General features: G+C 40.4%; 1 protein-coding gene across 1 annotated transcript in view; it reads right to left on the bottom strand.

The window, feature by feature from the left end:
- Nucleotides 1–6,147: 6,147 nt before the first annotated feature.
- Nucleotides 6,148–27,325, bottom strand: part of LOC138674698 (extracellular calcium-sensing receptor-like) — a 32,011-nt gene continuing 10,833 nt past the window's right edge. Inside the window, exons 2-6 of the mRNA XM_069762514.1 lie at nucleotides 20,604–20,895; nucleotides 10,561–11,391; nucleotides 9,101–9,328; nucleotides 7,694–7,817; nucleotides 6,148–7,052 (exon numbers count right to left, since the gene is read on the bottom strand). Of these exons, the coding sequence (XP_069618615.1) occupies nucleotides 6,148–7,052; nucleotides 7,694–7,817; nucleotides 9,101–9,328; nucleotides 10,561–11,391; nucleotides 20,604–20,895 (2,380 nt within the window). The remainder of the gene's footprint in view (nucleotides 7,053–7,693; nucleotides 7,818–9,100; nucleotides 9,329–10,560; nucleotides 11,392–20,603; nucleotides 20,896–27,325) is intronic.

Here is a 27,325-nt window from a genome sequence, read left to right as displayed (position 1 = left end):
ACCGCAGAGGATGCCCCCTTGTCCCTGTTTCAGGTCTATGATTAAAAAGATCATCAGAAAGGTTTTTGTACTGTCCCCTCATATATTTATACATTAAAATAAGATCACCCCTTAGTCTTCGTTTTTCCAAACTAAATAGCCCCAAGTGTAATAACCTATCTTGGTATTGCAGACCCCCCAGTCCTCTAATAACCTTGGTCGCTCTTCTCTGCACCCGCTCCAGTTCAGCTATGTCTTTCTTATACACCGGAGACCAGAACTGTGCACAGTATTCTAAGTGTGGTCGAACTAGTGACTTGTATAGAGGTAAAATTATATTCTCCTCATGAGCATCTATGCCTCTTTTAATGCATCCCATTATTTTATTTGCCTTTGTAGCAGCTGCCTGACACTGGCCACTGAATTTAAGTTTGTCATCCACCCATACACCCAGGTCTTTTTCATTGACGGTTTTGCCCAGAGTTTTAGAATTAAGCGCATAATTATACATCTTATTACTTCTACCCAAGTGCATGACCTTACATTTATCCCCATTAAAGCTCATTTGCCATTTATCAGCCCAAGCTTCTAGTTTACATAAATCATCCTGTAATATAAACTTGTCCTCCTCTGTATTGATTACCCTGCAGAGTTTAGTGTCATCTGCAAATATTGAAATTCTACTCTGAATGCCCCCTACAAGGTCATTAATAAATATGTTAAAAAGAAGAGGGCCCAATACTGACCCCTGTGGTACCCCACTGCTAACCGCTACCCAGTCCGAGTGTGCTCCATTAATAACCACCCTTTGTTTCCTATCCCTGAGCCAGCTCTCAACCCACTTGCACATATTTTCCCCTATCCCCATTATTCTCATTTTATGTATCAACCTTTTGTGTGGCACCGTATCAAAAGCTTTTGAAAAGTCCATATACACTACATCCACTGGGTTCCCTTGGTCCAATCCGGAACTTACCTCTTCATAGAAACTGATCAAATTAGTCTGACATGAACGGTCCCTAGTAAACCCGTACTGATACTGGGTCATGAGGTTATTCCTCTTCAGATACTCCAGTATAGCGTCCCTTAGAATGCCCTCCAGGATTTTACCCACAGTAGAGGTTAAGCTTACTGGCCTATAGTTTCCGAGTTCAGTTTTTGTTCCCTTTTTGAATATTGGCACCACATTTGCTATACGCCAGTCCTGTGGCACAGACCCTGTTATTATGGAGTCTTTAAAGATTAAAAATAATGGTCTATCAATGACTGTACTTAATTCCTGCAGTACTCGAGGGTGTATCCCATCCGGGCCCGGAGATTTGTCAATTTTAGTGATTTTTAGATGCCGCCGCACTTCCTGCTGGGTTAAGCAGGTGACATTTAATTGGGAATTTTTATCACTAGACATTTTGTCTGCCATGGGATTTTCTTGTGTAAATACTGATGAAAAAAAGTCATTTAGCATATTGGCTTTTTCCTCATCCTCATCCACCATCTCACCCAGACTATTTTTAAGGGGGCCAACACTATCATTTTTTAGTTTCTTACTATTTATGTAGTTAAAGAATATTTTAGGATTATTTTTACTCTCTCTGGCAATGAGTCTCTCTGTCTCAATCTTTGCTGCCTTGATTTGCTTTTTACAGAATTTATTTAATTTTCTGTATTTATTTAATGCCTCCTCACTACCTACTTCCTTTAATTCTCTAAATGCTTTCTTTTTGTCCCTTATTGCGCCCCTTACAGCTCTATTTAGCCATATTGGTTTCCTCCTATTTCTAATATGTTTATTCCCATACGGTATATACTGTGCACAGGTCCTATCCAGGATGCTAATAAACGTCTCCCATTTTCTCTGTGTATTTTTGTGTCTCAGGATATCGTCCCAGTTAATTGCACCAAGATCCTCTCTCATCCGTTGGAAATTTGCCCTCCTGAAGTTTAGTGTCCTTGTAACCCCTCTACTACACATCTTTTTAAAGGATACATGAAAACTTATTATTTTGTGATCGCTATTTCCCAAGTAACCCCCAACCCTTATATTTGATATGCGGTCTGGCCTGTTGGTTAATATTAGGTCTAGCAGTGCCCCCCTTCTTGTTGGGTCCTGAACCAGTTGTGAAAGGTAATTGTCTCTCATAATTGTCAAAAACCGATTACCTTTGCTGGAACTGCAGGTTTCTGTTCCCCAATCTATTTCAGGGTAGTTGAAGTCCCCCATAATAATGACTTCTCCTTGAGTCGCAGCTTCATCTATTTGCTTTACGAGGATATTCTCCATTGCTTCCATTATTTTTGAAGATTTATAACAAACCCCTATCAGTAATTTATTATTTTTTCCCCCTCCCCTTATCTCCACCCACAGGGATTCTACATTTTCATTAAATTCACCTATATTATCGCGCAGGATGGGTTTTAAGGATGATTTTACATATAGACACACCCCTCCCCCTCGCTTATCTGTACGGTCATTTCTGAACAGGCTATAGCCCTGCAAGTTAACAGCCCAGTCATGGCTCTCATCCAGCCACGTTTCAGATATCCCCACCATGTCATAATTATGCTCCAACAACATTAGTTCTAATTCGTCCATTTTGTTGGCGAGGCTTCTGGCATTAGTATACATGCACTTTATGTTCCTCTCTGTACTTCTATTTCCAGGCACATTTCCAGGCTGCTTGTGGTGGAAATGTTGCCATCATTTTCCATGATGGCACACTGGATGAACATTGTGGAGGCCATGGCCGTGTCCCACCCTGGCATGGCACATGTGTTACCAACGCCAAGGGTTGCTGGCACTACTTCTATTAGGGTTCCCTCCACCTTCTGCACCAGTTCCTGCACCAACTCTTGCTCTTCCTCGTCATCCATCTCTGATTTGGTATAGCAGAGCATATCGTCCACATTAGCCAGAATCTGGAAGCTCTGCAACACTGCCTCAGCAAAGTGGCAACAGGCTCTGCTGAATCTAATTATCTAGGAGATAAACCACACACCGCTGCAGAGTCATTGAAACAAATAACAGACAAGACTAATATGTGTCTTTTGCAGCTGAACCTTCAATCAGGCATGGTTATGTGTGATAATGGCAGTAGCATGGTGCCTGTGAAATCTGGCAAGCTCCCACATGTACCATACCAGGTCCACTTAACTTGGCGTTTCAGCAGGTTCTGAAAACCTACCCAGATTTGCCAGTGCTTTTGGTCAAGGCACTCCATATCAGCTCTCATTTCTGAAAGTCAGCTACAGCTGCCGCAGCTCTCGCAATGCTGCAGCAGTGCACGCAAGTGCCATCTCACCGACTTTTGTGTGCAACATCACCATGCACTGGAACTCCACACTGCACATGATGACAAGGCTTTGTAAGCAGCAGAGGTCATTGGATTAATACCAGCTGCAACATGCCCATAAGTATCTGTCAAAAGATAAATAGTAGACAACACCGCCGACTTCACTGGATCAAAACACCTAACACATAGTGTGCTCATTAAAGCTTAGCCTCCGGATCTCGGGTGCTCCTCTGAAAAAACATTGAAATGCAGTCCATGTGACAAAGAAGAGAAGGCAGCACTCACTGATCCTTAAAATGGTTTGTCCTTTATTCAGTCACATAATAAAACCTTCATGGCTCGGGGGGTGTGAAGATAGGAGTGTGCATGCTCTGATGATGTCCGTTTCGCGCTGGTATAGGGCTTCTACGGGTAAGTCAGTGCGAAACGGCCGTCGTCAGAGCCTGCACACGCCTATCTTCACACACCCCAGAGCCATGAAGGTTTTATTATGTGACTGAATAAAGGACAAATCATTTTAAGGATCAGTGAGTGCTGCCTTCTCTTCTTTGTCACATGGAATGCCCATAAGGGGGCATGGATGTCTGACATTTGTGTGATACTCTAGGAATAGGTGGACTCCACAAAGGTGTTGAGAGTTCATGACACCATAATCAGAGCAACATTCCTGCTTCTGTGCTGACTTAAACAGTCACTGCTCACAACTAAGCATAAAGCTTTACATGCAAACAAGGTGGAGACAAAGGAAGACATGAGACAGGGAGATACTACCCAGCCTATCCTCATCTCATCTACTCAGTGCAGATTGGGTAACAATAAGGAGGTGGAGACTAAGGAGGAGGAGGAACAGGAGCTGGTTGCTAGCACAACAAATGCTAGTACCCACACAAGCCTTTCCAGTCTCACCTTCTGAGCTGAGCAGGGGAATAAGGAGGAAGACGTGAAGGAGGAGGAGATGGCATGGCGTAATCATGGTGGAGACAGGGAAGTGTTCTATGTAGGGACCTTGGCACATATGGCTGACTTTCTGTACCACTGCCTTTCCGTGACCCTTGCGTTACGTTCATCTTGGCCAAATAAGAGTGCTGGTTGTTCACCCTGCTAGACCCCCTTTTACAAGGAGAACCTTGTATCTCTCCTACCTGAGATGGAGAGGTCTACTAAAATGGTGCTATACCATAGGGCAAATGTGGAAAATGTGTTGAAAATATTCCCATCGGACAACCCTAGTGGCAGGGGGAATGCTTCCTTGCCCAGCCAAGGGGAAAAGGTGAGCCAGTCACACATCAGGTGCAGCAGAGGCCTGTGTACACTTTCAAAGGTGTGGGCAAATTATATGACACCCTCACAGCATCCAGGCTCTGATGGTCAGGTATTTTTGACAATGAGAGAAAAGTTCCTCTGTGACATTCAACTATTAAGTCTCAAAGTTAGACAACTGGCATTAGCTATGCCTTGTAGGTGTTGTGCTGCCCTGCTGCTAGCATCTTGTGTGAACGGGTTTTTAGTGCTGCCGGGCGAGGATCAGAACAGACAGGCACTTTCGCCTGTAAACAGAAAATGCTGACAGGCTCATCCTGATAAAAAGTAGCTTTTCCACACCACCAGATGATAACAGAACATAAAGTGTTTTTGATCTTCAATATTTGAATGAGGACCTACAGTTGTTGGCTTCAAGGGTCTATGGATGACTTATCATTTTTTCTTGGGTTTACACTTTGTGAAGAGATTTTATGAGTGTAGGAGTACATCAACTACACTTTCTTAATGTTTTAATGAGGTCCTCAAATTGTTGCCTTGAAGGGTATATGGATGACTGGATGACCCTCCTTATAATTTTTTCCTAGCTTTCCACTTTATAAAGAGGCTTTATGAGTGTCGTAGTAAATCAACTATACATTCTTAATATTTCAATGAGGCACTCCAGTTTTTGCCTTCAAGGGTCTATGGATGACTTGATGACCCTCCTTATAATTTTTTCCTGGCTTTACACTTTATGAAAAGCCTTTATGAGTGTGGGAGCACATCAACTACACTTTGTTCACAATATTTGAATGAGGTACTACAGTTGATGCCTTTCATGGGTGCACGGATGACCCTGCTTGCAATCTTTGGCAAGCTTTGCATGGTATGCAGAACTTTTATGAGTGTAGTATTACCACAAATATACTTTGTTCACAATATTTGAATTAGGTACAATAGTTGGTGCCTTCAAGGGTGTATGGATGACCCTGCTTGTAATTTTTGGCAGACTTTTTTACTGATTACATAGCATAAGTCCAGGAATTCCACTACATGACAGTTAGAAAAGTGTATAAGGCCCTTCTTTATATCTAATACAGGGTGTATCTGAGTCCCTCTTCAAACTATTTCTTGGCAGTTCTTTCTTCCTTCATAAATAACACTGAAATGTCCAATTCTTTTCTAAAAATTCAAATATTGGTTACTTAAATTATTTTTTTTACATCATTTTGCAATGTTGCCTGCCTTATATACAAGTCATTATAAAGGAAATAATGTTTCTTGACAATTGTCAGTCTTTAAAGTGGAGCAAAAATATGACACCATTGTTCTCAGCAGTGATCTGGGAGTCAGAGATATTTCCGGGGTCTTCCCCATGCTATTCTCCTTCCATTAAGCACTTTTTCCATCCATTTCAACATTTTCACTGCCCCCAGACCTCTTTGTAGGGTCTGACGGAAATATGCTTGGATTTGATCATACCAGCATTAGAAATTGCTCAGTTCAAGTAACGAGCATCTGAGCATTTTAGTGCTCACTTTTCCCTAATGTTGACATTTATAAATTTTTACAATTTTTTAGTTTACTCAACTTAAAATATTTGCAAAAAAAAATTTAAAAAGTCTTGTTTTACAATTTAATATCTGTCCTTTTTCATGATATTAATTTTGGAGTTTAAATTTGGCCTGAACAATATGATAAAACATTTGGGTAGAAACATGCAGATCACCAACGCCCAACTAGAGGCCAAAATGGCAAAGGTTTCCATAGCAACTGTGTACTTTCCCTCTGCACTGAGTGAGCCTGGGATATAAGATATCCAGACACTGAGGAAGGATAACATGCTGAACGTGATGTATTGTGCTTCATTGAAGCTATCAGGAAGTCTTCGAGACAGGAAGGCGACAATGAAACTAATGGTGGCAAGAAAGAAGAGATAACCCAACATGGTCCAGAAGGCGATGGAAGAACCTTCATTGCATTCAACTATTATAACCATAGATTGAGTATGGGTGCTGTACTGTGGGAATGGAGGTGCAAGAAGTAACCAAGATAGACAAATTACAAACTGTAGCAAGAATCCGATGAAAACTATCATGCAGGAAACTTGAGGTGTTGCCCACTTCCGTAGATTGCTATCTGGTTTGGTGGCCATAAATGCTAAAACAACCATAACTGTTTTAGCTAAGATGCAGGAGATACAAAGAGCAAAAACCATACCAAATGTTGCTTGACGGAGTAAGCATTTTTCTGGTTGGGGATAACCGATGAAAGCCATTGAAGAGAGAAAACAGAAGGACAAGGATATTAAAAGGAGACAACTAAGAGAGTAATTGTTGGCTTTAACAACTGGACTGGATTTATATTGAAAAAAAAGTCTCAAAATAAAATCAGGGGCCAGAGAAGATAGCACGCTGATGGCGGTTACAGAAGTTCCAAGTGGATCTTCAAAAGAGAGGTATTCCATAGACTTGGGAATGCAGGTGGATTTTTCATTATTCGGCCATTGATCAAACGGACACTTAATGCAATCAATGGAATCTGTAAGGTAGGATAAGCAACATTATTTAATCGTAATATCAAATGTAATATCTAATTTTATTAAAGAACAGTAGCTAATGTTAGTATTAAATAATAATAGTACACAATGTGGCTAGTCAAGTTAGTATTTTCTATGAAGAGGTGGAAAATTAAAATTTATGCTAGATTCAGTTTTATAGACTGCTTTCCACTAAGCAGTATGGGGTTTCTGCTGCAATCATCAAAGAGCTTAATTCAGACAAGAATACCGAGAGAGCTCCAATGTGACCATTCCCTTAAACTAAGCCAAAAAAGTCACTGTCTGGCCATCCCGGCAGTATTCATCTTTTCCAGACGTGAACAAAACATGGTCTACAAATCTAAAAACATGAATACTGTTAGGTGGCCAGACAGTGATTCTGTCAGCTTCATTGAATGGCTCCATCTGGCTGTCAGAATCCAATTTTTGAGGGATTATGTCAAAAACCACAATGTAGTGCTGTAAGGAAAGCACTCTATTATTGTAAACTAAACCTTACCAAGTGTGTGATTTTCAGTGAATTTGATAAATTTTCATTTTGGACAAACCAATTTGTCAAGATTCTGTACCCTATAGTTGCCTTTTGCCTAGACCAGGGGAAACAATGTAGCTGATAACTTACTTGTGTTATTAGTGATTGCTCCATGAGGACAAGGGACACACTCAAAGCAGCATGCAGGTTGTCCACTTCTAGCTGCTTTCCAAAATCCATATGGACAGCTGTTACTACAAACTGACAAAGGGACCTGTAGAGATACAGTGGGAAGATAGGTATTTAGTCAGCCACCAATTGTGCAAGTTCTCCCACTCACTTAAAAGATAAAAAGATGAGAGAGGCCTGTAATTGACATCGTAGGTAGACCACATCTATACCAAACTCCACTATGGTGAAGACCAAAGAGCTGTCGAAGGACACCAGAAACAAAATCGTAGCTCTGCACCAGGCTGGGAAGAATTAATCTGCAATAGGCAAGCAGCTTGGTGTGATGAAACTGTGGGAGCAATAATAAGAAAATAGAAGACTTACAAGACCACTGATAATTTCCCTCAATCAGGGGCTTCATGCAAGATCTCTCCCTGTGGGGTCAAAATGAGCACAAGAACAGTGAGCAAAAATCCCAGAACCACGCGGGGGGAACTAGTGAATGACCTGCAGAGAGCTGGGACCACCGTAACAAAGGCTTCCATCAGTAACACACTACGCCGCCAGGGACTTAGATCCTGCAGTGCCAGACATGTCCCCACTGCTTAAGCCAGTACATGTTCGGACCCATCTGAAGTTTGCTAGAGAGCATTTGGATTATCCAGAAGAGTAATGGGAGAACGCCATATGGTCTGATGAAACCAAAGTAGAACTGTTTGGTAGAAACAAAACTCATTGTGTTTGGAGGAGACAGAGTGCTGAGTTGCATCCAAAAAACATCATACCTACTGTGAAGCATGGGGGTGGCAACATCATGATTTGGGGCTGTTTCTCTGCAAAGTGACCAGGACGACTGATCCGTGTACATGAAAGAATGAATGGGGCCATGTATAGTGAGATTTTGAGTGCAAACCTTCTTCCATCAGCAAGGGCATTGAAGATGAAATGTGGATGGGTCTTTCAGAATGATAATGATCCCAAGCACACCATCATGGGAATGAAGGATTGGCTTTTTAAGAAGCATATGAAGGTTCTAGAGTGGCCTAGGCAGTCTCCTGATCTCAACCCCATAGAAAACCTTTGGAGGGAGTTGAAAGTCCATGTTGCCCAGTGGCAGGCCCAAAACATCACTGCTCTAGAGATCTAGAGATCTGCAAGGAGGAATGGGCCAACATACCACCAACAGTGTGTGCCAACCTTGTGAAGACTTACAGAAAACATAGCATATATAACAAAGCATATATAACAAAAAATTGATATGCAGGTTTGTTAATGACCAAATACTTATTTTCCACCATAATTTGCAAAATAAATCTTGCCAAATCAGACAAGGTGATTTTCTAGATTTATTTTCTCATTTTGACTCTCATAGTTGTGGTCTCTTACCTGATGATCCTCAGTCGCCCACAGCAACAAACTTGTGTTAATGGTGAAAAACTGATTAGTGGATGCTGCAGTGTCGTAACTGCCAACCTTGACCTGTTGTATGGAGCCTTCTGAACTCAGCTGCCAGTTCACAATGTCATAGACAGGAGGGGGATCTCCATTCTCGTCAAAATAAAGTTCTCTTCCACCACTTAGTTTCACCCTCACGTTCTTCATATAATAAAGGAGCTTCAATATGTGGAAAAACAAAAAAAATGCCCAATATTGTAAGATAGATTTTACTTACATGCCTACATAATTACATAGTTACCAGTATCAAGAGTAAATCTATATGGATGCGGAGGTTGCTGTTTCTCATGATACCTGGTCTGAGGAGGCCCATCGGTCATTTTTCAACAAAAGATAACACAAGTATTATAAATGGCTCATGATTGATGAAGGAAAGAAATTAGTAAATCTGCAAAATTTTCAATTCAGAAGAACGCTCAAAATTATCAGGGAAAGTTAATTTGCATCAAAGTTATTTGATGGAAATTGAATGTTCCTTATTTTGTTCTCGTGTGCAATAAAAGTTGTATCCAATGACCAAAAGAGATATGATTCTTAAAACTTGACCTTTATTCATCATATTAAAAAGCACAGATTTGCATCTATGAGCAATCCCAGTGCAAGGAATGAATCCTACATGTTTCATCCTACACGGACTCAATCCACGATTAAGACCATGTAGGTTGAAAGAGGTAGGATTCATTCCTTGCACTGGGATTGGATTTCTATACTGCCGGGACCAAGGCGGCTCGATGCGCCGATGACCAGCCAAGGAACCTGGACATAACGGGGTGAGCTGAACATTTTTCTTTTTATTATGTTCTGGGGTTTCTCTAGATGCTAGAGCATAATAATTATAGGATAAAAAAAATATTCGCATCACGAGTTACCAGCTGCCACCTCGATATCATGTGTGTCCTAGTCTCTCATATCTTCTTTGGCAATCTTGACTTGGCACCAGAGCGAGTAGGTCTCAATTGTACCAATGATATGACCTCATCACTTTATGAAAGTGTCACACTAGGTCTGGTAGGTACCTTGGACAACACGTGTCGTGACAAGTGAGGCATGCTTTTATGACCAAGTTAAAATAATAGAAGAAGACATGGGAGCCTTGGGCAGCAGGCTACAGTGGAACAAGACATGAGGTGAGTATTTTTTCCCCAATATTTTACTCTCTACAGCACAATTAACAAAAACTCAAAAGGACTGAGCTAGAAAAAAAATAATTCTGGAGAATTTGCTTTTTTTGTAAAATTCAAGGTGAGTTAAATTTACTTCAAACAAATTTGTTCATCTCTGGTGGAGGTGTTTTCCAAAATTGTCACTGTTTTCCATGAGCAGCAAGTTACACCTCAAACCCACAAAGGAGGTCTGACAAGCATTAGAGATGTGTACACTATGAGAATTACCTGCCAAGGGTGCAGTAGATAAATATCTGGACACCTATATTGTGACAATGGACCTTGCATCAGTCCACAGTTATTCAGATCTTTCAATGCTTTTGCAACAACACGGACTGCTGTGTAGACACTGTATGTTGTTCGTAAGTTGGAGACATCAGTAAAGCTACTCTTGATGTTTTCCATGTTCTCTTGACCTGTGCAATCATTTAGAATGGCATTCGAAACATTAGTCGTGTTACTTCCAAGGGGAAACTTGCAATTAAATGCTTGTTCCCAAAATATTTTTATCCAGTCTTTTTCCAAAGATGAGTTTGGGTGAACTGCTTTCAGGAACCTGCCAAGTCCAGGAATACTTCCACTGTAAAAAGCTAGGCCAATGGTGCCAGATAGGAGCCTTGAAAATTTCTCAATAGAGTGAAGGCTAGAGGTAGACCAAGCTTCACTGGCTACAAAGGTTTTGTTCGTGATGTTATGTCTCAGCATCTCTTCTAGAACTGGAACGAGATCAACATCAGTGGAGAAGATAACGATTACTTTGACATTAGACTCCTTTATCACCTTCACAATGCGAGGAGCATTGCGGTCTGGCTGATTCATCATAATGTTCTCTGCAAAAGCCACACATGCTCCACCTTTTATTATCTCTTGTCTGACCATCTGAATTCCTTGTTGACCATAATCATTATCTATAGCCAATAAACCAACCCAGGTCCAACCAAAATGCAAGACCAGTTTAGCTAGTCCCAAAGATTGGAAAGCATCACTTGGAACAGTCCTAAAGAAAGAGGGAAACTTTTTATGATCACTCAGTTGATGGCTTGTTGAATAGTGACTGATCTGTTTAGAAAAAAACAAGCAAACAAAGATGAAAAAAGTTGCATACTACTGTATAAATATAACTACTATAAAACTGCTCCTTATGTAAAAGAACATAACTACTATAATACTGCTCCTAACATATAATAATATAGCTATACTACTGCTCCTATGTACACAAATATACAGTTGAAACTAGAAGTTCCCACACACCATGTAAAAATACACATCTGCATGTTGTTCTCAATATCTGACATGAAATCAGAATAAACATTTCCCGTTTTAGGTCAATTAGGATTACCACAATTATTAATATTTGCCAAATGTCAAAATAATGAGAGAGAGAATGTTTTAAGACATACTGCAGAGTCAAAAGTTTACATACACTAAGATTACTATGCCTTTCAACAATTCTGTACTGCCCATATGATGATGTCTTGTGTTTGGAAGCTTCTGATAGGCTTTTTTGGGCAACATCTGACTTAAGACAGAGAAACACACCTGTGGATGTATTTTAATACACACCTGAAACACACTGCTTCTTTGTGTAGCATTTTGGGAAAGTGTAGAAAAATCAGCCAAGATATCAGGAAGAGAATAGTGGACTTGCACAAGTCTGGCTCATCCTTGGGTACAATTTAAAGATACCTGATGGTGCCTCGTTCATCTGTACAAACAATTATATGCAAGTAGAAACAAGATGGGAATGTCCAGCCATCATACCGCTCAGGAAGGAGATGGGTTCTGTGTCCCAGAGATGAATGTGCTTTGGTCCGACATGTGCATATCAATCCAAGGACAAAATCAAAAGGCCTTGTGAAGATGATGGCGGAAGCTGGTAAGATTGTGTCAATATCCACAATGAAATGAGTGATGTATCAGCATGGGCTGAAAGGCCACTCTGCTAGGAAGAAGCCATTACTCCAAAAGAAACATAAAAAACCCAAGGCTAATGTTGGCAAATGCAAACAGGAACAAAGAACTTAATTTTTGAATACTTGTCCTGTGGTCTCATGAAACTAAAATTGAACTTTTTGGACATAATGACCATCGTTACATTTGAAGTAAAACGGGAGAAGCTTAGAAGCCTAAGAACACCATCCCAACTGTGAACGAAGGGGGTGGCAGCATCATGTTGTGGAGTTATTTTGCTGCAAGAGAAACTGGTGCACTTTCCAAAATAGATGACATCATGAGAAATGAAGATTTTGTGGCAATACTGAAGCAACATGTCAAGACATCAGCCAGGAGGTTAAAAGTGGGGAGGAAATGAGTCTTCCAAATGGACAATGACCGAAAGTATATTGCGAAAATTTTAGCAAAGTAGCTTAAGGATAACAAAGTTTATGTTTTTCAAAGCCGTGACCTCAATTCTATTGGAAATTTATGAGCAAAGCTGAAAAGGCCGATGCGAGCAAGGCCACCTACAGACCTGGATCAGTTACACCAGTGTTATCAGGAGGAATGGGCCCAAATTCTGACCAACTATTGTGAGAAGCTTATGGAAGGATATCCGAAAAGTGTGACCTAAGTCATTCAGTTTAAGGGAAATGGTACTAAATACTAATGAAATGTATGTAAACTTTGCAGTAAGTAATAAAAATGCCTTAAAACATTCTCTCTCTCATTATTCTGGCATTTGGCTAATATAAATAATTATGGTAATCCTAATTGACCTAAAGCAGGAAAGGTTTATTCTGATTTCATTTCAGATATTGAGAACACCATGTAGACATATCATTTTAGATACTGGATGTAAGCTTCTAGTTTCCACTTTAACTACATCAGTACTGCCCCTATGTGCTAGAATATAACTACAATAATACTGCCCCTATGTACAAGATCATAACTGCTATAATGCTGATCCTATGTACAAGAAAATAACTACTATAATACTCCCCCATGTACAAGAATATAACTACTATAATACTGCCCCTATGTACAAGATCATAACTGCTATAATGCTGCTCCTATGTACAAGAATATAACTACTATAATACTGCCCCTATGTACAAGAATATAACTACTATAATACTGCCCCTATGTACAAGAATATAACTACTATAATACTGCCCCTATGTACAAGAATATAACTACTATAATACTGCTCCTATATACAAGAATATATCTACTATAATACTGCCCCTATGTACGAGAATATAACTACTATAATACTGTCCCCTATGTACAAGAACATAACTACTATAATACTGCCCCTATGTACAAGAATATAACTACTATAATACTGCCCCCTATGTACAAGAATATAACTACTATAATACTGCCCCTATGTACAAGAATATAACTACTATAATACTGCCCCTATGTACAAGGATATAACTACTATAATACTCCCCCTATGTACAAGGATATAACTACTATAATACTCCCCCTATGTAAAAGAATATAACTACTATAATACTGCCCCTATGTACAAGAATATAACTACTATAATACTGCCCCTATGTACAAGAATATAACTACTATAATACTGCCCCTATGTACAAGAATATAACTACTATAATACTGCCCCTATGTACAAGAATATAACTACTATAATACTGCCCCTATGTACAAGAATATAACTACTATAATACTGCTCCTATATACAAGAATATATCTACTATAATACTGCTCCTATGTACGAGAATATAACTACTATAATACTGTCCCCTATGTACAAGAACATAACTACTATAATACTGCCCCTATGTACAAGAATATAACTACTATAATACTGCCCCCTATGTACAAGAATATAACTACTATAATACTGCCCCTATGTACAAGAATATAACTACTATAATACTGCCCCTATGTACAAGAATATAACTACTATAATACTGCCCCTATGTACAAGAATATAACTACTATAATACTGCCCCTATGTACAAGAATATAACTACTATAATACTACCCCTATGTACAAGAATATAACTACTATAATACTGCCCCTATGTACAAGAATGTAACTACTATAATACTACCCCTATGTACAAGAATATAACTACTATAATACTACTCCTATGTACAAGAATATAACTATTATAATACTGCCCCTATGTACAAGAATATAATTACTATTACACTGCTCCCTATGTACAAGAATATAACTACTATAATACAGCCTCTATGTACAAGAATATAACTACTATAATACTGCTTCTATGTACAAGAACATCACTACTATAATACTGCCCCGTATGTACAAGAATATATCTACTATAATACTGCTCCTATGTACAAGAACATCACTACTATGATACTGCCCCATGCACAAGAAAATAACTACTATAATAATACCCCTATGTACAAGAATATAACTACTATAATACTGCCCCCTATGTACAAGAATATAACTACTATAATACTGCCCCATGTACAATAATATAACTACTATAATACTGCCTCCTATGTACAAGAATATAACTACTATAATACTACTCCTATGTACAAGAACATCACTACTATAATACTGCCCCTATGTAAAAGAATATAACTACTATAATACTGCCCCTATGTACAAGAATATAACTACTATAATACTGCCCCTATGTACAAGAATATAACTACTATAATACTGCCACTATGTACAAGAATATAACTACTATAATACTCCCCCTATGTAAAAGAATATAACTACTATAATACTGCCCCTATGTACAAGAATATAACTACTATAATACTGCCCCTATGTACAAGAATATAACTACTATAATACTGCCCCTATGTACAAGAATATAACTACTATAATACTGCTCCTATATACAAGAATATATCTACTATAATACTGCCCCTATGTACGAGAATATAACTACTATAATACTGTCCCCTATGTACAAGAACATAACTACTATAATACTGCCCCTTTGTACAAGAATATAACTACTATAATACTGCCCCTATGTACAAGAATATAACTACTATAATACTGCACCTATGTACAAGAATATAACTACTATAATACTCCCCCTATGTAAAAGAATATAACTACTATAATACTGCCCCTATGTACAAGAATATAACTACTATAATACTGCCCCTATGTACAAGAATATAACTACTATAATACTGCCACTATGTACAAGAATATAACTACTATAATACTCCCCCTATGTAAAAGAATATAACTATTATAATACTGCCCCTATGTACAAGAATATAACTACTATAATACTGCCACTATGTACAAGAATATAACTACTATAATACTCCCCCTATGTAAAAGAATATAACTATTATAATACTGCCCCTATGTACAAGAATATAACTACTATAATACTGCCCCTATGTACAAGAATATAACTACTATAATACTGCCCCTATGTACAAGAATATAACTACTATAATACTGCTCCTATATACAAGAATATATCTACTATAATACTGCTCCTATGTACGAGAATATAACTACTATAATACTGTCCCCTATGTACAAGAACATAACTACTATAATACTGCCCCTATGTACAAGAATATAACTACTATAATACTGCCCCTATGTACAAGAATATAACTACTATAATACTGCCCCTATGTACAAGAATATAACTACTATAATACTGCCCCTATGTACAAGAATATAACTACTATAATACTACCCCTATGTACAAGAATATAACTACTATAATACTGCCCCTATGTAAAAGAATGTAACTACTATAATACTACCCCTATGTACAAGAATATTATTATTATTATTATTATACATTTTTATAGCGCCATTTATTCCATGGCGCTTTACATGTGAATACGGGGCAAATATAGACAAATACATTAAACATGAGCAGATAAGGCACACGAGTACATAAGGAGGGAGGACCCTGCCCGTGAGGGCTCACAGTCTGCAGGGGGTGGGTGAGGATACACTAGGAGAGGGAAGAGCTGGCTGTACGGCTGTTCAGTAGGTTGAGGATCACTGCAGGCTGTAGGCTTGTCGGAAGAGATGAGTCTTCAGGTTCTTTTTGAAGGTTTCTATGGTAGGCGCAAGTCTGATGTGTTGGGGTAGAGAGTTCCAGAGTATGGGGGAAGCACTGGAGAAGTCTTGGATGCGGTTATGGGAAGAAGAGATGAGAGGGGAGTAGAGAAGGAGGTCTTGGGAGGATCGGAGGTCGCGTGTAGGTAGGTACCGGGAGACCATGTCACAGATGTATGGAGGAGACAGGTTGTGGATGGCTTTGTATGTCAGTGTGAGGGTTTTGAACTGGAGTCTCTGGGCGATAGGAAGCCAGTGAAGGGCTTGACACAGGGGAGAGGCTGGGGAATAGCGGGGGGACAGGTGGATTAGTCGGGCAGCAGAGTGTAGGATGGATTGGAGTGGTGCCAGAGTGCTAGAGGGGAGTCCAGAGAGTAGGAGGTTGCAGTAGTCGAGGCGGGAGATGATAAGGGCATGCACTAGCGTTTTTGCAGTGTTGCGGTCAAGGAAAGCACGGATCCGGGAAATATTTTTGAGTTTGAGACGACAGGATGAGGCAAGGGCTTGGATATGTGGCTTGAAAGAGAGGGCAGAGTCGAGGATCACCCTGAGGCACTGGGTGTGTTGGACTGGGGAAAGTGAGCAGCCATTGACATTGATTGATAGGTCTGGTGGAGGGGTAGAGTGAGATGGGGGAAAGATGATGAATTCTGTTTTGTCCATGTTCAGTTGTAGAAAGCGAGCAGAAAAGAAGGCTGAAATGGCAGACAGACAGTGCGGGATTTTGGTAAGCAAGGAGGAGAGGTCAGGTCCGGAGAGGTAGATCTGCGTGTCGTCAGCGTAGAGATGGTACTGCATACCGTGGGATTCTATGAGCTGTCCCAGGCCGAAAGTGTAGATGGAGAAGAGTAGGGGTCCTAGAACAGAGCCTTGAGGAACACCGACTGACAAGGGGCGAAGTGAGGAGGTGGTGTGGGGGAGGGAGACACTGAATGTTCGGTCTGTCAGATATGACGAGATCCAGGAAAGGGCCAAGTCTGTGATGCCAAGGGATGAGAGGATTTGTAGCAAAAGGGAGTGGTCTACAGTGTCAAAGGCAGAAGACAAGTCCAGGAGAAGGAGGACAGAGTAGTGTCGCTTGCTCCTGGCAGTTAGTAGGTCATTGGTGACTTTAGTTAGGGCAGTTTCAGTTGAGTGATGGGAACGGAAGCCTGATTGTAACCGATCAAAGAGGGAGCAGGAGGAGAAGTGGGAGGACAGTTCAAGATGGACGTGTTGCTCCAGCAATTTGGAGGCATAAGGGAGAAGAGATATTGGGCGATAGCTAGACACAGAGGATGGGTCGAGGGAGGGCTTTTTGAGGATGGGTGTGATCTTGGCATGCTTGAAGGATGAGGGAAAGACACCTGTTGTGAGTGAGAGGTTGAAGAGGTGTGTTAGGGTTGGGATGAAGACCGTGGAAAGGTTAGGGATGAGGTGGGATGGGAGCGGGTCAAGCGTGCAGGTGGTGAGGTGTGATCTTGACAGGAGGGTGGAGAGCTGATCTTCTGTCATGGTGGAACTACTAATATAACTACTATATAACTACTATAATACTACTCCTATGTACAAGAATATAACTATTATAATACTGCCCCTATGTACAAGAATATAACTACTATTACACTGCTCCCTATGTACAAGAATATAACTACTATAATACAGCCTCTATGTACAAGAATATAACTACTATAATACTGCTTCTATGTACAAGAACATCACTACTATAATACTGCCCCGTATGTACAAGAATATATCTACTATAATACTGCTCCTATGTACAAGAACATCACTACTATGATACTGCCCCATGCACAAGAAAATAACTACTATAATAATACCCCTATGTACAAGAATATAACTACTATAATACTGCCCCTTATGTACAAGAATATAACAACTATAATACTGCCCCATGTACAATAATATAACTACTATAATACTGCCTCCTATGTACAAGAATATAACTGCTATAATACTGCTCCTATGTACAAGAATATTACTACTATAATACTGCCCCTATGTACAAGAATATAACTACTATAATACTGCCCCTATGTACAAGAATATAACTACTATAATACTGCCCCTATGTACAAGAATATAACTACTATAATACTGGCCCTATGTACAAGAATATAACTAATATAATACTACTCCTATGTACAAGAACATCACTACTATAATACTGCTCCTATGTGCAAGAATATAACTACTATAATACTGCCCCCTATGTACAAGAATATAACTACTATAATACTGCCCCCTATGTACAAGAATATAACTACTATAATACTACCCCTATGTACAAGAATATAACTACTATAATACTACTCCTATGTACAAGAATATAACTATTATAATACTGCCCCTATGTACAAGAATATAACTACTATTACACTGCTCCCTATGTACAAGAATATAACTACTATAATACAGCCTCTATGTACAAGAATATAACTACTATAATACTGCTTCTATGTACAAGAACATCACTACTATAATACTGCCCCGTATGTACAAGAATATATCTACTATAATACTGCTCCTATGTACAAGAACATCACTACTATGATACTGCCCCATGCACAAGAAAATAACTACTATAATAATACCCCTATGTACAAGAATATAACTACTATAATACTGCCCCCTATGTACAAGAATATAACTACTATAATACTGCCCCATGTACAATAATATAACTACTATAATACTGCCTCCTATGTACAAGAATATAACTGCTATAATACTGCTCCTATGTACAATAATATTACTACTATAATACTGCCCCTATGTACAAGAATATAACTACTATAATACTGCCCCTATGTACAAGAATATAACTACTATAATACTGCCCCCTATGTACAAGAATATAACTACTATAATACTGCCTCTATGTACAAGAATATAACTGCTATAATACTACCCCTATGTACAAGAATATAACTACTATAATACTGCTCCTATGTACAAGAATATAACTACTATAATACTGCCTCTATGTACAAGAATATATCTACTATAATACTGCCCCTATGTACAAGAATATAACTACTATAATACTGCTCCTATGTACAAGAATATAACTACTATAATACTGCTCCTATGTACAAGAATATAACTACTATAATACTGCCCCTATGTACAAGAATATAACTACTATAATACTGCCCCATGTGCAAGAATATAACTACTATAATACTGCCCCTATGTACAAGAATATATCTACTATAATACTGCCCCTATGTACAAGAATATAACTACTATAATACTGCCCCATGTGCAAGAATATAACTACTATAATACTGCTCCTATGTACAAGAATATAACTACTATAATGCTGCCCCTTAGTACAAGAACATAACTACTATAATACTGCTCCTATGTACAAGAATATAACTACTATAATACTGCCTCTATGTACAAGAATATATCTACTATAATACTGCCCCTATGTACAAGAATATAACTACTATAATACTGCCCCTATGTACAAGAATATAACTACTATAATACTGCCCCCTATGTACAAGAATATAACTACTATAATACTGCCTCTATGTACAAGAATATAACTGCTATAATACTACCCCTATGTACAAGAATATAACTACTATAATACTGCTCCTATGTACAAGAATATAACTACTATAATACTGCCTCTATGTACAAGAATATATCTACTATAATACTGCCCCTATGTACAAGAATATAACTACTATAATACTGCTCCTATGTACAAGAATATAACTACTATAATACTGCTCCTATGTACAAGAATATAACTACTATAATACTGCCCCTATGTACAAGAATATAACTACTATAATACTGCCCCATGTGCAAGAATATAACTACTATAATACTGCCCCTATGTACAAGAATATATCTACTATAATACTGCCCCTATGTACAAGAATATAACTACTATAATACTGCCCCATGTGCAAGAATATAACTACTATAATACTGCCTCTATGTACAAGAACATAACTACTATAATACTGCTCCTATGTACAAGAATATAACTACTATAATGCTGCCCCTTAGTACAAGAACATAACTACTATAATACTGCTCCTATGTACAAGAATATAACTACTATAATACTGCCTCTATGTACAAGAACATAACTACTATAATACTGCTCCTATGTACAAGAATATAGCTCCCTATGTACAAAGATATAACTGCTATAATACTTTAGTTTTGTTGAGATTTGCTTGTAAAGTTGTATCTCTATATTATCAGATTTGATAAATGAAGGTGTTACCTGTGGATAGCTATAGAGCCCCAGTATATGTGCCAGGACAATCGAATGAGTTGAGACGGCCGGACCAATAACTGCAGTAAGAGGAATTTCTGGGGTACATCTGTAGTTGGGGATGGCTAATTCTGTTCCTGTTAACAATTGCAATGAGCTTCCTAAGTCCAGATGCAGATCATCACAGGAATCATAAGCTTTAAAGCCCAGCGTGACATTGCGCAGAGTATCTGGGTCTTTGTTGATCTCCTCTATGGCATACATCATGGCCTGCAGCTGTTGATAGCTCTCAAAATGAAACCTAAAATACAAGACAACAATTAATTAATCATGTTGATACACCAGCTACATAAATCTTTGGGCCAACATAAGCATTTACAAGGTGTATGGACCGAAAGCAGGAGAAAGAGCTCAAAATTTCAAAAGATTGCGCAAAAACTGTAGGGAAGCCCAATTTGCTACACCAAATAATGCTAAAACTGTGTTTCGGTGGCAAATCAGAAGTCCAGATTTCTACTTAAAAATCATTAGGCTTATTATTGGGGTGCAGCCATGAGGCCCAATTAGGTCTTTCGGCCTTCCGGTTAATTGTTTGATTTGTGATGTTACGACACAGTGGATTTCCACTCTACTCATTTTGCAGCAACGGTGGCAGCAGTGTCAAGCCCTGGTGGAGTATGTCCTTTGGCATAGCCAATGCAGTAAGGACGTGGTGCAATCACGCTTGCAGAGTGGATGTAAGGAGGAAGATCGGAGAGCGAGTACCTGTGCCAGACCGGGTCTGGAACTGCTGAGGCTAAGTCCCATGTTGTCCGAGGGAAGGCAAAAAGGCCTGGATAGGTTCCCTGACCCAGAAGCTGGTGGTGCGGTTATAAGTAGTGTTGAGCAATACCTTCCGATATCAAGAAGTATCGGTATCGGATTGGATCGGCCGATATCCAAAAAATATCGGATATCGCCGATACCGATATCCGATACCAATGCAAGTCAATGGGACACAAATATCGGAATGTAAATAAGCCCTTTCTATCCTTCTGCATCCTATTCCGGAGGAGGGAAGAGTGTGAGCGGTGCGTGGGGGCAGACACTGTGTGTGTCTGTGTGTGCGGGTGGGGTCTGTGAGGGCCTGCCGAGGATCTGTACGGGCGTCTCGGGGCTCTGTGCAGCCTGCTGGGGCTCTGTGCGGCCTGTCGGGGCTCTGTGTGTGCCTGCCTGGGCTCTGTGCGGCCTGCCGGGGGTCTGTGCGGGCTACTGGGGCTCTGTGTGGGCCTGCTGGGCTTCTGTGCGGGTCTGCTGGGGCTCTGTGCGGGCTGCCGGGGCTCTGTGCGGGCTTGCCGGGGCTCTGTGTGGCCTGCTGGGGATCTGTGCGGCCTGCCGGGGCTCTGTGCGGGCTTGCCAGGGATTTTTGCGGGCTGCCGGGGCTCTGTGTGGCCTGCCGGGGCTCTGTGCGGGCTTGCCAGGGCTCTGTGCGGCCTGCTGGGGCTCTAAGCGGGCTTGCCGGGGCTCTGTGTGGGCTGCTGGGGGTCTGTGCGGGCTTGCTGGGGCTCTGTGCGGCCTGCCGGGGCTCTGTGCAGGCTTGCCGGGGCTCTGTGCGGGCTGCCGGGGCTCTGTGCGGGCTTGCTGGGGCTCTGTGCGGCCTGCTGGGGCTCTGTGCAGGCTGCCGGGGGTCTGTGCAGGCATCGTCCGATGGGACTACAAGTCCCATCGGATGATGCCTGCAACAGTGACAGTGATTATTATTATTTATTTATATAGCACCATTAATTCCATGGTGCTGTACATGTGAAAAGGGGTTACATACAGGGTTATAGATATCGTTAACAGTAAGCAAATTTACAGTGACAGATTGGTACAGAGGGAAGAGGACCCTGTCATTTCGGACTTACATTCTTCAGTGATTGATACATTAGCCAATGATGGGACAGTAGTAGTCCCATCATCCGGCTAATGTGTTGAATGTAAAAAAAAAAAAACAACATACATACAACAATATACAAAAAAGGTTGCACTCTATCGTGCAAAAGCATGTCTAATATGAAATATATGAATTATGAATAGCAAAATGGCTTTTGAACATTAGGAAAATATTTAAGAGACGCTTTGCACAGAATTTGATATAATCAAATAGTGTGAGCCCATCAACCAATCGTCAAGGTGGTCTCATAAAACTGATGGGTCCCTGATCTCCCTGTCCAAATGTGAACACTTACCGAAGGCCAATGTCTGTATGCCTGGGTGTGCAAAGCGTCTCTTAAATATTTTCCTAATGTTCAAAAGCCATTTTGCTATTCATAATTCATATATTTCATATTAGACATGCTTTTGCACGATAGAGTGCAACCTTTTTTGTATATTTATGTATGGAGGTAGCTGCTCCTGGTATGCACCTATTCACACTAGTTTGGATGTGCGAGTCTTTTTTCTGTCATTTCTATGTTAGCTGACTGACTGCGCACTCCTCCCATCACCATGTGGTTTTTAATTGCATCTCATCACACTTGGTCCCGGTCAACCCATATGTAGGCTTTGCTGAACAGAGGTATCCACATTCACCCAGGCATACAGACATTGGCCTTCGGTAAGTGTTCACATTTGGACAGGGAGATCAGGGACCCATCAGTTTTATGAGACCACCTTGACGATTGGTTGATGGGCTCACACTATTTGATTATATCAAATTCTGTGCAAAGCGTCTCTTAAATATTTTCCTAATGTTCAAAAGCCATTTTGCTATTCATAATTCATATATTTCATATTAGACATGCTTTTGCACGATAGAGTGCAACCTTTTTTGTATATTTATGTATGGAGGTAGCTGCTCCTGGTATGCACCTATTCACACTAGTTTGGATGTGCGAGTCTTTTTTCTGTCACAAACATACATACAACATACATACTACATGCATTACATTCATGCATTACATACAATACATACATACAGACATACAGTACATATAACATAGATTACATACTCACCATCACTTGTCATTTTGAATCCCCGAAGCCAGTGTCACCTGTAAAAAAGATTTAAATAGCAAACAACCAATATACTCCCTGTCCGCAGAAATCCATGAGTGTCCCGTGGAGAACGGCAGCATCAGGTGATGCGACCGCTCTCCAGGGGCTCCAGGAACACAATGATTGGAGGAAGGTATCCTTCCGCAATGCATTCCTCCGCCGCTGTAAAAAATAGTCCCTAGTCTCACTTTTGGCATTGCTGTGTGAGAAATTTTCCCACGCAGCAATTGCCATAAAGTGAGACTTTGTCCTAAGGTAACCTCAGTGATGCACTGCAGGAGCCATTGTCTCCTGTCAGTGTGTCACTGAGGGTCCTATAGAGCAGTGACATCACCCGATGTCACTGTTCTATAGGGGAGATCGTCGTGGGACACTCGTTATTAATTGGACTACGGCAGACAAGTAGTATATGGTTTATTATTTTACGTTTTTTGCAGGCGCTGAAGTATGGTTAAATGAAGAATATTAAAATACTTTTTTTCTAATGTATGCGTGCTTTATTAACCCTTTATTACTATTGGATTAATAATGGATAGGCGTCTTATTGACGCCTCTCTGTTATTAACCCAGCTTAATGTCACCTTACAATAGCAAGGTGACATTAACCCCTTATTATCTTACAGATGCGCCATTTCTGGGGCGGTTGAGGACTGGTATTTGTAGCCGGGGGGCCAATATCCATGGCCCCTCTCTAGGCTATGAATATCAGCCCGCAGCTGTCTGCCTATCCTTTCTGGCTATAAAATATAGGGGGACCCCACATCATTTCTTTTTGGGGTCCCCATATTTTAATAGCCAGTAAAGGCTACGCAGACAGCTGCGGGCTGATATTCATAGCAGGCTGCAAATATTGGCCCCCGGCCGTCGGCTTTCCCCCTCTGACACAGAAAATTGCGCGGTAGCCCACGCCGTTTTTTTAAAAAAATTCAACGCTCATTAATGCCTCTTTTACACTTGCGTCAGTACAGGTCCGTCGCTATGCGTCGGGCCGACGTACCGACGCACGTTGTGAAATTTGTGCCCCGACGTGGGCAGCGGATGCAGTTTTTCAACGCATCCGCTGCCCATTCTGAAGTCCGGGGAGGAGGGGCAGAGTTTTGTCTGCGCATGCGCGGTAGAAAATGGTGGACGCGACGGACAAAAAAACATTCACTTGACCGTTTTTGTGCCGACAGTCCACCAAAACACGACAGATCCGTTGCACGACGGACGCGACGTGTGGCCATCCGTCACGATCCATCGCTAATTCAAGTCTATGGGTAAAAAACGCTTCCTGCGAGCACATTTGCAGGATCCGTTTTTTTCCCAAAACGATGGATTGCTTAAAACGCAAGTGTGAAAGTAGCCTTAGAAACATCTGCCTTTCTATTATATACTAGATTGTGGCCCGATTCTAACGCATCGGGTATTCTAGAATATGCATGTCCCCGTAGTATATGGACAATGGTGATTCCAGAATTCGCGGCAGACTGTACCCGTCGCTGATTGGTCGAGGCAACCTTTATGCCACCATCGTCGCCATGGCAACCATTATGACATCTACGTCGATACTGTGCCCGTCGCTGATTGGTCGAGGCGAATTTGCGGCAGACTGTGCCCGTCGCTGATTGGTCGAGGCAACCTTTATGACATCATCGTCGCCATGCTGTGCCCATCGCTGATTGGTCGAGGCCAATCAGAGACGCGGGATTTCCAGTACAGACAGACAGACAGACAGACAGAAAAACCCTTAGACAATTATATATATAGATATCTATGGATATATCTATCTATAGATATATTTATATATATCTATAGATACATAGCTGTATCTATCCATATATCTGGCTGCTTTCACACATCAGGTTCTTGCCATCAGGCACAATCCGACGAGTTTTGAAAAAAACGGTAGAGTACCTCTACCAAAGCAGGGAAATTGTATGCCATGCATTTTTTAGACCAGTTAATGCACCAGCAGAACAGAGTACAAGTCTACGACTGGAAGAATTGTGAACGACTTGAGTGGATTGTGCAGGATTATCTGCAGCTCAATATTAATGCCATTGGGGGGTTTGGATCCTTTGACATTTTGATCTTCAAAAATGGAAGAGTGGCCTTAGCTCGCCTGTCACGCCTTGGCAGTTTTGTCATACCCAGCAGCCAGCGTTATCTTCAGCGCTGCCGGTGGTGTCACGGCGTAGAAGCGCATCTGGTTTTCCCCCGAAAGTGTAGACCACCTAACTTTCATTAAAATGAAAAAGTCGTGGATCTCCAATGACTTTTGCATCCCAATTACAGATTGGGCAGATTAGGCGATGGTGTCGTTTTTAATGTCATGAATTGATCTCGCATTATTGCAGACTATGACACCTTTTTGGTGTCTTCTGTGACTGCTGTGGCTACTGCTGCTGATGTTACAAACAATTTTTTGAAATGTCGTGACTCCAACTTGGGTCTCTATCTGGTCTCCATTTGGTTTTCCCTCCCATTGAATCTATTGGGATTTTGGTATGTTCACTGAAACGTTTAGCAAACAGAGGTTCGTTTGGCGAATTTGAACCAAACCTTGAAAGGTTCGCTCATCTCGTCTCATCATTCATAACTATTATACATTGAACACGTTATTTGAGGCAATCTGATGGTGATGGTAGCATAAATATTAACTTTTCATGTAGCTAAACGATCTACATTTTATTGAAAACTTTACTGTCAGTGTTGACCTTGGTCCCGTGTGTCTTGTGCACGACTAAGGGCTTTGCTGCCAAACATGCTACAGTTTCTATTTTTTATTGATGGATCCACCTTGTTTTAGACCATTACCGATAAAGAATTTGGTTTTATTACCGGATGGCCGTACGGAGGAATGACCTGTGTTTTTCGTTTTGAAAGCTGTGCTCATCACCGTGGTTCTAGCATCCACCAGTCTTCTCAGTATCTTGGACTCTATGACATGGTGAGCTCTTGACAAATATTATTTCTGTCTTGTGCATGATAGTCGACCATGACTGCGGCACATGTCTTGTAGCCAAGGATCACCGTATGACATTGCTAGATTGCAGCAAAGTGCAAGATAAGGGCACAATTGGTCTTGCAAGGTACACAATCCTGAAATGCAAAACTCAAAATATCCAAATGTTCTAATTTATTGTGACTTGTTACCGGTGAATAGTACTTTGCCAAACACTTTAAGCCCATTCACTTCAATTATACCGTTATGTAGCAGTGACACTCACCGACTTTAGGTAATGGGATCTTTATTGTGGGTAAATTTGCCAAGTAACCCTTGACTTGTATTTGATATCTTAAATATCAACGTCAGCTTTGAGCCTTATGCTCATGGATCTGGATAAGGGTTATCATTAGGAAAGCAGAAATGGTGCAGAGGTTGTTAAAGTCCAATTGAAGGGACCGTATAGATATATAGATTTTTAATATGCAAAATGAATGAATAAATGAAAGCCTATATAAGCCTCATTGACACTTTTTGCCTTAACTTAGAGTCATTCTAGAATATCGAGAACGATGGGTGGTGGTGAAGGATACTGTTGATTTGAATGGGGCAAATGTAGGCCCCAGCAAAGTATAACGTCCCAAAGTATAAAAATGAACAACTATTTTCTTCCTACTTAATCTAAAACCAATTAAACCCACCGGAGAAATATAAATTTGTAATAATTTGCAGTGATGTAGAAATTAATAATCAACAAATAGTCTGCAGTATGGACTGAGTATAT

Source organism: Ranitomeya imitator, chromosome 4 (assembly GCF_032444005.1).
Source record: "Ranitomeya imitator isolate aRanImi1 chromosome 4, aRanImi1.pri, whole genome shotgun sequence".
Lineage (NCBI taxonomy): Eukaryota > Metazoa > Chordata > Amphibia > Anura > Dendrobatidae > Ranitomeya > Ranitomeya imitator.
Note: the sequence above shows the minus strand (reverse complement) of the source record. Positions and strands in the feature narration are given on the sequence as shown.